The 12,970-nt window shown below is 33.8% G+C and overlaps 1 protein-coding gene across 1 annotated transcript in view; it reads right to left on the bottom strand.

Moving 5' to 3' along the window:
- The window catches only part of LOC148312008 (acetylcholine receptor subunit alpha-like), a 34,643-nt gene that overhangs the window by 18,989 nt on the left and 2,684 nt on the right, over positions 1–12,970 (bottom strand). Inside the window, exon 2 of the mRNA XM_088277968.1 lies at positions 11,071–11,217. Coding sequence (XP_088134094.1) covers positions 11,071–11,217 — 147 coding nt within the window. The remainder of the gene's footprint in view (positions 1–11,070; positions 11,218–12,970) is intronic.

Genomic DNA, 12,970 nt, shown 5'->3' with positions numbered 1-12,970 from the left:
GAGGTAATTCTCTCAACACTTTCACTTGTTCGGAAACGTCCAATTCAATACAATAGGAAACTTAATGCAAAAAAAAACAAACAAAAGAAAAACTGAGATAAAAAAATGTAAAAACAATAGATAAACAAACTACTATTGATTTGGAATTGGACACAGTTTAACAACTGGCCTTTTGAAGCTGGTGGTTTGGGTTCTGACCAAAGCCACTCTGGCAATACCATCGGTGCCAGGGTATAATTCTTCTATTCTTCCTAGAGGCCAACGTAAAGGAGGGATGTCGTCTTGTATAATTAGAACTAAAGTACCCACAGTTACCGGGTGATCGGGTGTACACCACTTTTGGCGCACTTGCAATGTATGCAAGTATTCCAACCTCCACTTTTTCCAATATTCTTGGACTAAACTGTCTAATAACCGTTTACGATAACCTAGACTATAACTGTTTGTTTCCAAGGCCGGAAGAGATTGCAAAGGCGTAGACATGAGAAAGTGGGCGGGAGTAAGGACTTCCGGATGAGGTTCGCCCGATAACACACAAAGGGGTCTAGAATTGAGGAGAGCCTCTATCTGTACTAATACCGTAAGGAGTTCTTCATAAGTCAGTAATTGACTTCCTATTACTCTATATAAGTGTGATTTGAAACTCTTAATATTTGACTCCCAGATTCCACCAAAATGTGGACTATGAGGTGGAATTAATTTCCATTCTATACGACGCTTAAGCATTTCTTTGCTTATAATATTGTGGTATTCCTGCGATACGGTTAACTTATAAATATCTTCTAACTGTGCCTTAGCTCCAATAAAATTTGTACCATTATCTGAGTACAAACATGATACAGGTCCTCTTCGCGACAAAAAACGTTTGAACGCGGCTAAGAAAGTATCGGAGGATAAGTCCGAAGCAAGTTCAATATGTACAGCCTTAGTTGTTAAGCATATAAAAAGACACAGATAAGCCTTTTGAGAACGTTGTCCGCGCTTTCTAGTGAGAGTAATGTTTAGAGGACCCGCGTAATCAACACCTGTGTGAACAAAAGCTTTTGCCTCCTGTATCCGAAATGATGGAAGATCAGCCATTTTCGGAGTTGGATGTGACGGAGACATGCGGAAGCAGGCATTGCATTTATTCACTCGCCCTCTAATGACGCTTCTGGCAGAAAGAATCCAAAATCTTTGGCGCAGGATAGACATAAGGAGTCCCGATCCCGTATGTAAGTGAAATTTGTGGTACCGATCTATTATTAAATCGACCACATGGTCTCGTTTTGGAAGAAGCGCTGGGTGTTTGGTTTCAAAAGGAAGATCTGCTTTGGATAATCTTCCTTCAACGCGTAAAATACCTTCTTCGTCTATAAAGGGACTCAGACGTTTCAACTGTTTTGATAGAAAAACTTTAGAACGTTTGTATTCCAATTTTTTATCTTCGGATTCTTCAAAAGAAAATTTATTTATAGGCCACGTAGAGCAATCTTCTCTAGCCCACGGTGGACCGTTTAACCACAGAGGGTGGTCAATTAATTGCGCGGGTGTCAACCCGCGAGATATACAGTCGCTTGGATTTTGCTTACCATTGATATGGTAAAAATATTTGGGATCAAGAAGTTCTTGAATCTTGGTGATCCTATTTGCGACGAATGTGTCAAAACGATGTGGTGATGAGTGAGTCCAGTGTAGAGCGACTGTCGAGTCACTAAAGGCATATATATTTTTTACTGTACACCTTGAGGAAATTGTATCGATGACGAATTTAATAAGCTTTGCTAATAATAAGACTGCGCAAAGTTCTAATCGAGCTAAAGACACAATTTTGAGTGGAGCTACACGACTCTTGGCTAGAATTAGACTTATTTTATTGGGATTATTTGGAACTTCTATGCACGTATAAACACAGGCACCGTACGCGCGTTCGCTGGCGTCTGCAAACCCTAATATGTTTAAAGTACATAATTCAGATTCAAAGCCTAAAAATCGAGGTAATTTAAATCCTCTTAGCAGAGGCAATTCTTTTAAGAACTTTTGCCAGGTAGTTTTTATTTCCTCAGGTGGCAATTCATCCCACCCTAACTTACGAATCCATAAAGCTTTGATTAATAATTTCGCATATAAGATTACTGGAGAACAATAGCCATTGATGTCCCATAACTTTGCCACCGTTGACAACATTGTGCGTTTGGTACATTTAGGTATTGGGCTACATTTTACAGAAACTGTTAAAACATCTTCCTTAGGACACCAATCTAATCCAAGAATCTTAAGGTTATCCTCTTCATTGTCAAATTTTACTTTACAAGTTAAACGATTACTTTCCGGAATAGCATTCATTACTTCCGCCGAGTTGCTTACAAATTTAACTAATTCAAAACCTCCTAATTTGAAAAGTTCAATTAGACTAAGCGCTAACTTAACACCTTCTTCCGTTGTGCGAGTGGACGTGCCTAAATCGTCCATATAAAAATCTTCGGACGCGATTTTGGCAGCGTATGGATATTTATCGTATTCATCTTTAGCTAGCTGCTTTACGGTACGCATAGCTAAGTAAGGACTACATCTCAAACCGAAGCACACGCGATTAAACTGGTACATCTCTATTACGTCATCAGTTTTAAATTTATACAGGATATTGAGAAAACGACGATCTTCAGGACGTACAATTAAATTTAGAAACATTTGCTTGATATCCGCGCTGAGTGCAATTGGAAATAATCTGAATTTTAGAATAACGGCGGGTAATTCTGCTTGTAAATTAGGACCTGGATGTAAACAATCATTCAGAGAAAGACCCGACGTAGTCACCTGACTGGCGTTTAGGACAACTCTAAGTTTTGTAGTAAGTTTGTCCGCTCGTTGAACTCCGTGATGAGGTATGACATAAAATGGCTCGTTAGAATTACTAAGTGGTATGGGAGAAATAAATTTATTTTCGAGATATTCTTCCATGACCTTATCATGGTCACGACGCAGAGTGTCATTTTGATTAATTTTGCGTTCTAACTTCTGATAGCGAAGTGTCGCAGTTGTAAGTGAATCTCCTAAACAAGATGGATCTCTATTAAAGGGTAGTGCTGTGACGTAGCGCCCAGTGCTATCCCGATGTATGTTTGATTTATAAAATTCTTCACACTGTTTTTCCTCAGATGAAAAACTTGGTTTTTCACTCGAAGGTGCTTCTTCTAATGTCCAAAATCTGGATACTAGTGCCTCAATTGATTCCTTAGAAGTAGTCAAAAAATTATGAATAGGAGGACGAGTATCGTCCTTATCGTAACTTATCAAAGAATTGGCCGAACCTTCAATTATAAACCCAAATGCGGTCTCTATAGCGTCTGGGTTTCCTGGCGGTCCACGTATTCTTTTATCTCGCAGAATTTCAGTAAAGACTTCAGCACCCAGTAATATGTCTACCGGTCTTGAAATGTGGAAGTCTCTGTCGGCTAAGGACAAGTTATTTAAATAGTTGAGAGATGAGGTATTAATCTCGGAAACTGGAAGGTTATCGGTTATCTTATTTAAAACTAGTGGTTGAATACTTAAATTATAACTAGGATCATACTGCGATTTTAAAACTAAATTTGTTACACCTATAATTGGTTGCGAAGTATTTGACGACTCGAGTTCAGAAATTTTTGTCATCCGTATAAGTGTGTCTTTAACAAAATAAAACTTCCTTTTGAAAACTGTCAAGCTCTCAAAATTCGGATGAAAATCTGGATTTAACTTCATTTGCAACACGTTTTCATTATCACATAAGTTTTTAAATTCGGAAAAAAGATTGTCAATTTCCGATGCCTGTACTCTAAATCTAAATTCTTGTGTAATTTGCGTTTCTTTTTGACTTTGATAAACATTTTGAGCTTGTTTATGTAGCTCTTCGATTTTCGCCAAAATATAATCTTTTTTTGCTTTCGCCAATTTAAGTTGTATTTTATCATTCATGTTTACGTAATGCTTATTGCAGTAGCAATATTATCAAAGGGAAACAAATTCACAAGGAATTTAAATATCGAATTTAGTATTGACACCAAATCCGAAACGCTCGCAATCGTAAATAGGTACGCTAGTAATCGTAAATATGTAAATCCGGCTCGAAGGACCAAAAATGGTTTCGCCACAGTGCGAAATGAAACTCAAAAAAAATAGTTATTCGAAGGACCAGTCTTATGGTATTAACAATAAGACGACGATTCTACAAGGTTGAAATATTTAGATCGATTTGGAGTCGTGATACTCTCCCGAGTTAGTTCGATGATTTATGCTCGAACTTTCAAGTACCAAGGGACGGCGAGTTCGATAAATATCAAATAGCACGTATGAATAAAGAACTAACCTTTTATTCTTATAGATGGTCTTGATCCAGCGCTGGGATCAGGGCGATTCTCTCTTGATGGTGGTGATGGGGTCACAAAATACAGCGAGGTATTCACAACAATTCAATATATATAGCGCCCGCGTGAAGAGTCAAATTGCAACTATTTTTACTTTTGTTTTTGTCTTTTATTTGGGCAGTCGGGCGTCGTTCGAAATTCAAAACGTACTACCGATAAGTACCGGCCAAACCAATAAGTGTAATAGTAAAACTTAAAGTGGACGATGAAGATTATTTAAAATAGTCAAAAAATTAAAGTGGACCAGAGAAATTTAAATTGAATTTCTTTAGTTTTTTTAAAAATTAAATTGAATTATTTTTGTAATTGGTATTTTTAAATTTATTATTTTATTCAAATTTGTTTCAAATCACATCCAATTTTTCCACTTTGTTTTCACATCACAACTAGCTGGGCGAAAGCTCATTTAAATTAAAGGGAAAACATATAATTATGAGGGTATTGGGTGCAAGACGATATAAAAAAGTATTGTAAAATTATATTTTTACCGTTACAGTGTTCTGCCGGGAAAAGCTCGATACACACCTCTACATAAACGGAATTATAAGACCAATTAGAACACCACACGTATAAGATTTAATGCACAACTAGTGACACTTGCTCAGTAATGCTAATAACTTAACGTATAGTAAATTTCGATGGCTGCTCCGGTGTTTGACGACTCGTGGTCGTGCATATATAATTGCCAAATTCGATTTATCACGTCGGTTCGGGCAGGGAAGGGAACTGTGACACGCCAAATTCAAAACGGGCTTGCGGCTTTTAAGGGAGGCAATGGGGAGAGTTTGTTAATTGCGTTTAGATTAAACAATATATATTATTCTCACGAATGTATAGGTAATTACTTGACAGAGTTCATTGAACTACTAACGCTTGCGAATTTATGTCGGATTCTTGGATGCTGTAAATCAGTTAACGGAAATAAATTAATCAAAATACACCTTGATCAATCAAAATATACAAAAACTAAGGTAAAAGGTGTTTGAAAATGAAAGAGAATGCATCGAAACAAATGTCACTATACATTTTAAGAAAAAGTGGTATTTACCAAGTAAAACTTAAGTAAAAATACATCTGTTAATTTATGAGTGAATTTTAGATTCGCAGCTTTGGTAAGTGCTCAAATTATTTTAATTTTGCACGTAGTTAACAAAATATTGGATGATATGGTTGGTCTAGTTGAAGACACGATTTAACGTTAACTTTGAAGATTTTGTTATTTTATCATTTATAAAAAAAATATGAAAATATTGCACTAGTACAAAGTTTTTAAAAAAAAATGTAAATGGTGATAAATTGTTTTTCATAACTTCATATTTCATTTATATTAACATTGAAAAAATTGTATTGGTGCCCAATTTGTATTTCTACTTTTTTTTTCTTTTCTCGTGTGTATCATTATGCTGAAATAGACTAAAATAACTAAAAAAGTACGCATAAAAGAATTTTACCGACAAGACACAAATAAGGTGATTCTTTGCATTTAAAAAAAAGTAATAAATGTACATACCATATAAATGTATGTTTGTATATGTACGTATATATTTGTAACAAATAAATTATTAAATTTTGACATCTCAACATAGATGATGAAGAATATGGAAGTCTTAGTATTTACAGGGCTTACGACATATCATAGACAGGTTTAAGCGATCACTTTATACTCGTGTAACATTTACCATGGATTGACAACCACACAACTCAACTTTTTACCATTTTACTCAAGTGGAGAAACCCAGATTTGTGAACAAGGATTCGAACACACCCAACACGTTGTGAGCAAACGAATGAATTTAAGATATCGCTCACTCCTTTCAAGACCGTCATAAATCAAAAATCGTAAATTTTCAGTTGTGCATGCTTTCGGAATACCCAGAAAATGTACTATATCCCAGCAAAAGCGGCATATTTTTAACTTAATATTTACCAGCTAGGTACATTTTGAAGAAAAGGTATTGTTTAATTTTTTTTTTAAATTTACTAAATATTTTTCAAATGGAGAAAAAACATTCAGGTTTTACCTAAAAAGATCTGTTGCACGATAAAAAGTTCAATAAGTGGCTTGATATTTATTTTTAAAACTTTAAAAACGTTCTCCTGAAAAATCAAGTTTTTTGATTTATAACGTTCTTGAAAGGAGTGAGCGATATGTGTATATCACATGAACCTGCTCGCACACTCACATACACCCCAAGGTTTGCAATAAAGATAAATATCAGTCATAAAGGCCTAATCGCAAGTAGGTCCATGAGTGTCTTATAATGTTTGCTGTAGTAATAAATTTGACTCAACTGATTCCCATACAAAGCAGATTGTCTAAACCCCTCCACGTCAGAGTAGTCTATAGTTGTAGGGCATTAATTTAGCCAATTCATAATGTGTCAGGAACATCCGAGCACTTAGTAACCTGCTGGGAAATTATTCATTCCTCCATGACTTGAGCCACAATAACTGTGTACAATGATCGGTAGACTTGGTCAGTTGTTTACCTAAGGTAAGATGTCCTAACAAGGGTACACTTCATACCGTATTTATAGAGATAAACATAGCTCGGATCAAATTAATGGACCTGTATAATCATCAGCCAAATAATTACTTACCTAGTTTTATTCATTCAACATAGATGAAGAAGAATATGGAAGTCTGGATATTTTCTGACGTTTCTCATGTATGTGATTATAATCCAGGATTCAGACCTCACATACAAATGACATAGTTTCTGCTCTATGGAATATATCCATATTCTTCTTCATCTATGTTGAGATGTCCAAAAATTATAAAATAATTAACACCCATAATTGTAGATAATTCAGATTTGTGAACAAGTATTTGGACACACTCAAAATGTTGTAAATAAATAATTGGTCAAATAATAGGGTGAAAAAATAAAATGAAAAGGATATTTTCATGTGTTTTTCATGTATAATCCAGGAATCAAACCTCACAGACAAATTAAAGATTTTATGCTCAGTAAAAAAGCTTCTTTCAACTCACCAAAGATGTCTCAGTGAAGTTCTAGTGATTCAAGCACAATGTTTAGAATTTGAACAATATCTATAGAAGTTTAAAAAAATTGAGTACTGAGGTTGTCAATCATAGGTGGAATTGGTGAATGTTATACATATGTAAAGTGATAACTTATACCAGCCTATAACGGTCGTAAGATCCGTAAATGTCCAAAATTTTAATCTTTTTTGTTTCTTTATTATTTGTGTTCCAGTCTTGTTAACCGTAATCCCATGTCCCAAAATGAGAAATATAAATTACTAATCGGGAATATTATCTTATGTATGTAATAAGTAGAGAAAAAAAATCGACACAAATCATGATCTTGATAAAAATTGATGGATTGAAAATCCTGGAAATGAACAGATTATGTGTTTTAATATTTTACATCGTGAATACCACTAAAATCTGAATGCATCGAAACACGTGTCATAAAAGATGTTAAGATATAGTGAAATTTACCAAGTGAAATTTATTACAAGTGGATAGATTTTGAATCTGCCTGACTAAGTTACGCATATCGCTCACTCCTTTCAACAATATATCAAAAAGCTTGATTTTTCAGCAGATCGTTTTTGAAGTTTAAAAATATAATGAAATGTATTAAAAATAAATATCAAGCCACTTATTAAACTTTTTACTATGCAACAGATTTATTTTAGGTAAAACCTGAATGTTCTTTCTCCATTTGAAAAATATTTTGTATATTTATAAATAATTGAACAATACCTTATCTTCAAAATGCAAAAAAACACTTTCTGCTCTGTAGCGGGTAAATATTAAGTTAAAAATATGCCACTTTTGCCGGGATATAGTACATTTTCTGGGCATTCCGAAAACATGCACAACTGAAAATTGATGGTTTTTGATATTTGACGTTGTTTAAAGGAGTGAGCGATATATGTATACCTTTACTTTGCCCATTAGAAAACAAAAAATAGATTCTGCTTTTTGACTACTTACATATCTAAGGATCAGAGCATAAATCGGTGTACAGTGTCAGTCGTATTTATATCATAGTATCTTACAAAGTTTGTTTCACAGTCTTATTCACCATGGTTTTGGAATGGAGGGTGTCCTAAATAGAAGCCTACACAATCGTAAGAAGCTCGGAGTTTGCTGCATTGTTTAGAAGACAATAGACAAAATTAATCCTACTAATTGCTCATATAGTTTCCGAAAGTAATGTACCACGACTTTAATCCGGCTCGCATACTTAGTTACCAGGTTGACAGATGTGTGAAGGCCATGAAAATTTTGCTAAACAATTTGTCTCAATCCCCTGTTTATTAGAATCATAAACCTTGAGTATTTAACAGGCTGACAGAAATGCGAGGAGTAAATTTAGGCTAAAACCACAAACCTTCATAGTGTTATTACTATTTCAACCGAATATTATTTGGTTACTTATCAGAAAAACAGAAAAAGTGAGGAGAAATTTAAGATTCATACGTATGTTTTTAAATCACTATGGGCGTTTGTCCACTACACGAGATTTCACCGTCCGGGAGTCCGATTTTGAAAAATGAAAATGACTACGACAGCTTAGCGTGATCGAATTTTCGTGCAACGTGTTCATGCACCGATCAAGAGCACCGATCTGAAGAAATATCGACAAAAGCACAAGCCAATCAAAGCCAATCATCCTTTTAAAACGCTAACTGACGTGCCGGACGGTAAAATTCCGTGTAATTCCGGGTAGTGGTCAAGCGCCCTTATGTGAGTAAGTCTCTTTATTGAGGTACTAGAGTTAAAAAGGTAAAATCGGAAAGAATGATGTTAAAAAATTCTTGCTACCAGGCTAACACGAGTTGGACGAGTATATCTACTGCTCAGTAACGTGCTAATTCTTTCACGAAGAATGTGGTGTATGAATGTGTAGGTAATATTGTTAATACGTAGGTATTACATATATGTGTCGCCTGTGTTCAAAATCCGCCAGATCCATCTAAGTCGATTTTCTAAAAAATGCAAATTCTCCGGGTAACATTTATGTTTTAAAGATTTGTCTATTTTTAGATAAAATATTATGAAATAGAGAATTTTAAAATTTTGTTTTTTTTTCAGTATTAAATAAAAAACACAAGACACAAACCGATAATGACGTCATCTTAATTTTTGACCTATTCCCGCTCTCTGATTGGCCGATAAGGGTCAGAAGGCAAGTTCCACGAATATAGCGGAATTTGAAATACAACGCTTTTTTTAAGTATTTTTAGCAGGGTTTTCAAGTATTTAAGTATTTTAAATAATAAAACCCACAATTGGCATTCCGATAGAGTATTTATTTTAAAATGTTATAAAATTGGATCTGGTGGATTTTGAAAGTAGGCGACACATATAGACATTCCTTGTATGCAGTTACACAGAATCAAGCTGGAATACCGAAGATTCCAGAAGCATTCCAATGTCCACTTGATTGAGAGTAATAAATTAGATATACTCTACTTCACTACACACTTAAAGATAAAACGGATTTCGTTCCTACATTTTCTAATAAATTAATTCTTAAATAAAGGATCAAGTTCAGCTTTAATTTACTAAGCTCTCTTTCTTGATTTCGACAATTTCATTACGATTTAATTACTTAAAGTAAAACATATAAGGTAAAATATTCATATGTGTAGAAACAACTTTTGTTTAAATATTAAGAAAAAAAACTATGGTATTTATGAACCAAAATCATGAAAATTAATGTCTCTTCAAAGACATTACCACAATGGGTTATTGAGGTAGAATAATTGTTATTTTATTCAATAAAATGCAGTTTCACCATTGAAAAGTTAGTACAAAATTTAAATGTAATAAATAAATGCTTAAAAGTTCTGACAAATTTTTTGATGTTTTTTTTTAAGTACATTTGTTTTATCTCCAAACATCGATCGTTGCGACATAAAAAATAATTTAATGTGAATGTTTTAATTGTACACAAACACTTTTATACATAATATAAAAACATATTTAAAAAAAAGTTCAATGTGTCGGGTTGTGGTCCCGTGGTTAGTGTCGCGGATTCTTAAGTCAGAGTTTCTCGGTTCGAACCCACTCTACCACAATTTGATACCTATTTCTAATAATGAGCCGCTTAGGCTCATAGAAATAAAATGAAATTGAAATATTTGTGTAAATAATAAAAAATACAAATATTTCTCTTTAAATAAAAAAATTAATAAGTAAACTTTTGTAAATTTAGTTTGTCTGCCTCCGTGGTGTATAGCTACCGTGCTGGAGGAACCGGGTTCGATTTCCAGGGGGGGTTGAAAATAAATAGCAGTAATTTTACACTATAATATTTATATCATATTACCCTGGTCCCTGAATCGCAGGAGTGATCTTGCCTTCATGTGAGCATCGATCAAGATAATACTGCGTCGAAACGATGTAGTGCCCTATGCACCATTGAGTGGGGATAAGGGTTAGAAGAAGAAGAATTAGGAATTTTCGTTTGGAAAAAAGTACAGTATAAAAAATAATTTAATATTTTTAAGTGACAAAAAAAAAACAAACAGAAAATAAATAGATAGGTACATAAGAATATCTCAGTATTTATTTATAAACCCATTCATCATTGGGTGCGGATAAGGGTTAAAAATAAGAATAAATTTTGCGGTTTTATTTTATACGATTTATACTATATTTTATAAAAGGGGAAAAAAACAAGACAGGGTAAGGTACTTACCTCGTTGTGTCGAATTTATATTGGGGCCTCTTCATGAAAAGAAGCCTGGGGAGGATGTGAATGAATACCCTTTTGACCCAAGGCGCCATCCGGTGGGTCTGCGGGGACCGGAAGTGGACGTTTAGTACCACTACAGTCACGCAGATACTGAAACACGAGACCCGCATATGAGAAATAAATGGTTAAAGACGTTATAATATCACACATATATTGGAATCCCAGATTGTGAAGCAACTTGCACATATCGCTCACTCCTTTCAACAATGTCATATATCAAAATTCGTCAATTTTCAGTTGTGCATGTTTTCGGAATGCCCAGTAAACGTACTATATCCCAGCAAAAGCGGCATATTTTAAACTTACTATTTACCTATATTATTTCGAGAAATAAAAATACTTTGTGTTCTGATCCACTCACATGTTAATGCTTTCAACTCACAAAGTTAATGCTTTCAATATTCAAAACATAATATTTACCAGCTACAGGGCAGAAAGTGTTGTTTTTGCATTTTGAAGAAAAGGTATTGTTAAATTAAAAAAAATATATACTTAATATTTTCCAAATGGAGAAAAAACCTAATGTTCAACCTAAAAAGATCTGTTGCACAGTAAAAAGTTTAATAAGTGGCTTGATATTTATTTTTCATGCATTTTATTATATTTTTAAACTATAAAAACGTTCTCCTGAAAAATCAAGTTTTTTTATATTTGACGTTGTTGAAAGGAGTGAGCGATATGCTGCCTTTTTATTATTTTACTATCATAAATGTGGAGGTCCACAACAAAACGTTACATTTCCATTACAAATGATTTTAAGTAATCAGGAAATCTAGCTTATAAAATTGTTTTATTTTTATTTTTTATTTATTGGCAAAACACCCAGAATTGAGTGATACATGATTATGAAATTTTTACGTTTTGGTGCGATTTAATGTTTTTATATACATAAGTTTAACACAGGATTGGTCACGTTTTGTCGCAACTTTAATGAAGATTTCGATAGAATACAGTAAAATGAAAAGATTTGCATTAAAAGTATTTTTTGTGCAATATTGGAAATGTAACTTTTTGGTGACGACCTCAACAAATATTTTAAAAAAATTTACACCTTTTATGAGTTTTTTTGATAATTTGATGTAATTCACTGATTGCTTTGCCAGTCACTTAGTGGCAAATTCCATTACTTTTAAATTAAATTTCACTTGGTAAATAGTGATATTCCGCCTCATCCTTTTGCCGCCTCCGTATTGTAATGGTTAGCATGCACAGATACCGTGCTGAAGGTCCCGGGTTCGAATCGTAGGGGGGGGGGGGTCAAATAAATGTTTCACTCTGATATTTATTCAATATTTCCCTGGACTAGTACCTGAAGCGGAGTACTGATCACCTTTCCTTCATGTGTTAAACGATCAAGACAACACTGCATTTATATGATGCAGTGCCCTAAGCATAATACCATTGGGGTGTGGATAAGTGTTCGATGAAGAGATTTAATAATATATTAATTTTTGTTTTACTATTCGAAATTAAACTTAAATACTTGACGATATTAGAAGAAAAAAAATCTTCAAAGCTTCACCAAAAAATATTATTAATAATTATATGTGATGAATGTATTTATAATGTATATTTTAAATTCCTGAATAATATCTAAAATACAGATAAAGCCACATGGTACGTCAACGCCATTTATTTTTCAATGTCAGAAACTTTTTGATGGATTTCGAACGACAGCTTTGTTTTGAAATGGGGAAACGTGACAGAAGGAAAATGAGTGATATACGCGTATCCACATTTGTCATTAAATTTTTACCTTGCAACGAAAACTCCGTACATAAAATCTCACCCCCCTTATCCTATACTCATCTAGTTGAAATCATCAGATTATCTGGTAAATTAC

The sequence above is a fragment of the Brachycentrus maculatus genome, unplaced genomic scaffold, assembly GCF_059751285.1.
Source record: "Brachycentrus maculatus isolate JH-2025_06_01 unplaced genomic scaffold, ASM5975128v1 h1tg000051l, whole genome shotgun sequence".
NCBI classification, from domain to species: Eukaryota; Metazoa; Arthropoda; class Insecta; order Trichoptera; family Brachycentridae; genus Brachycentrus; species Brachycentrus maculatus.
This window is presented reverse-complemented; position numbering and strand designations above follow the sequence as displayed.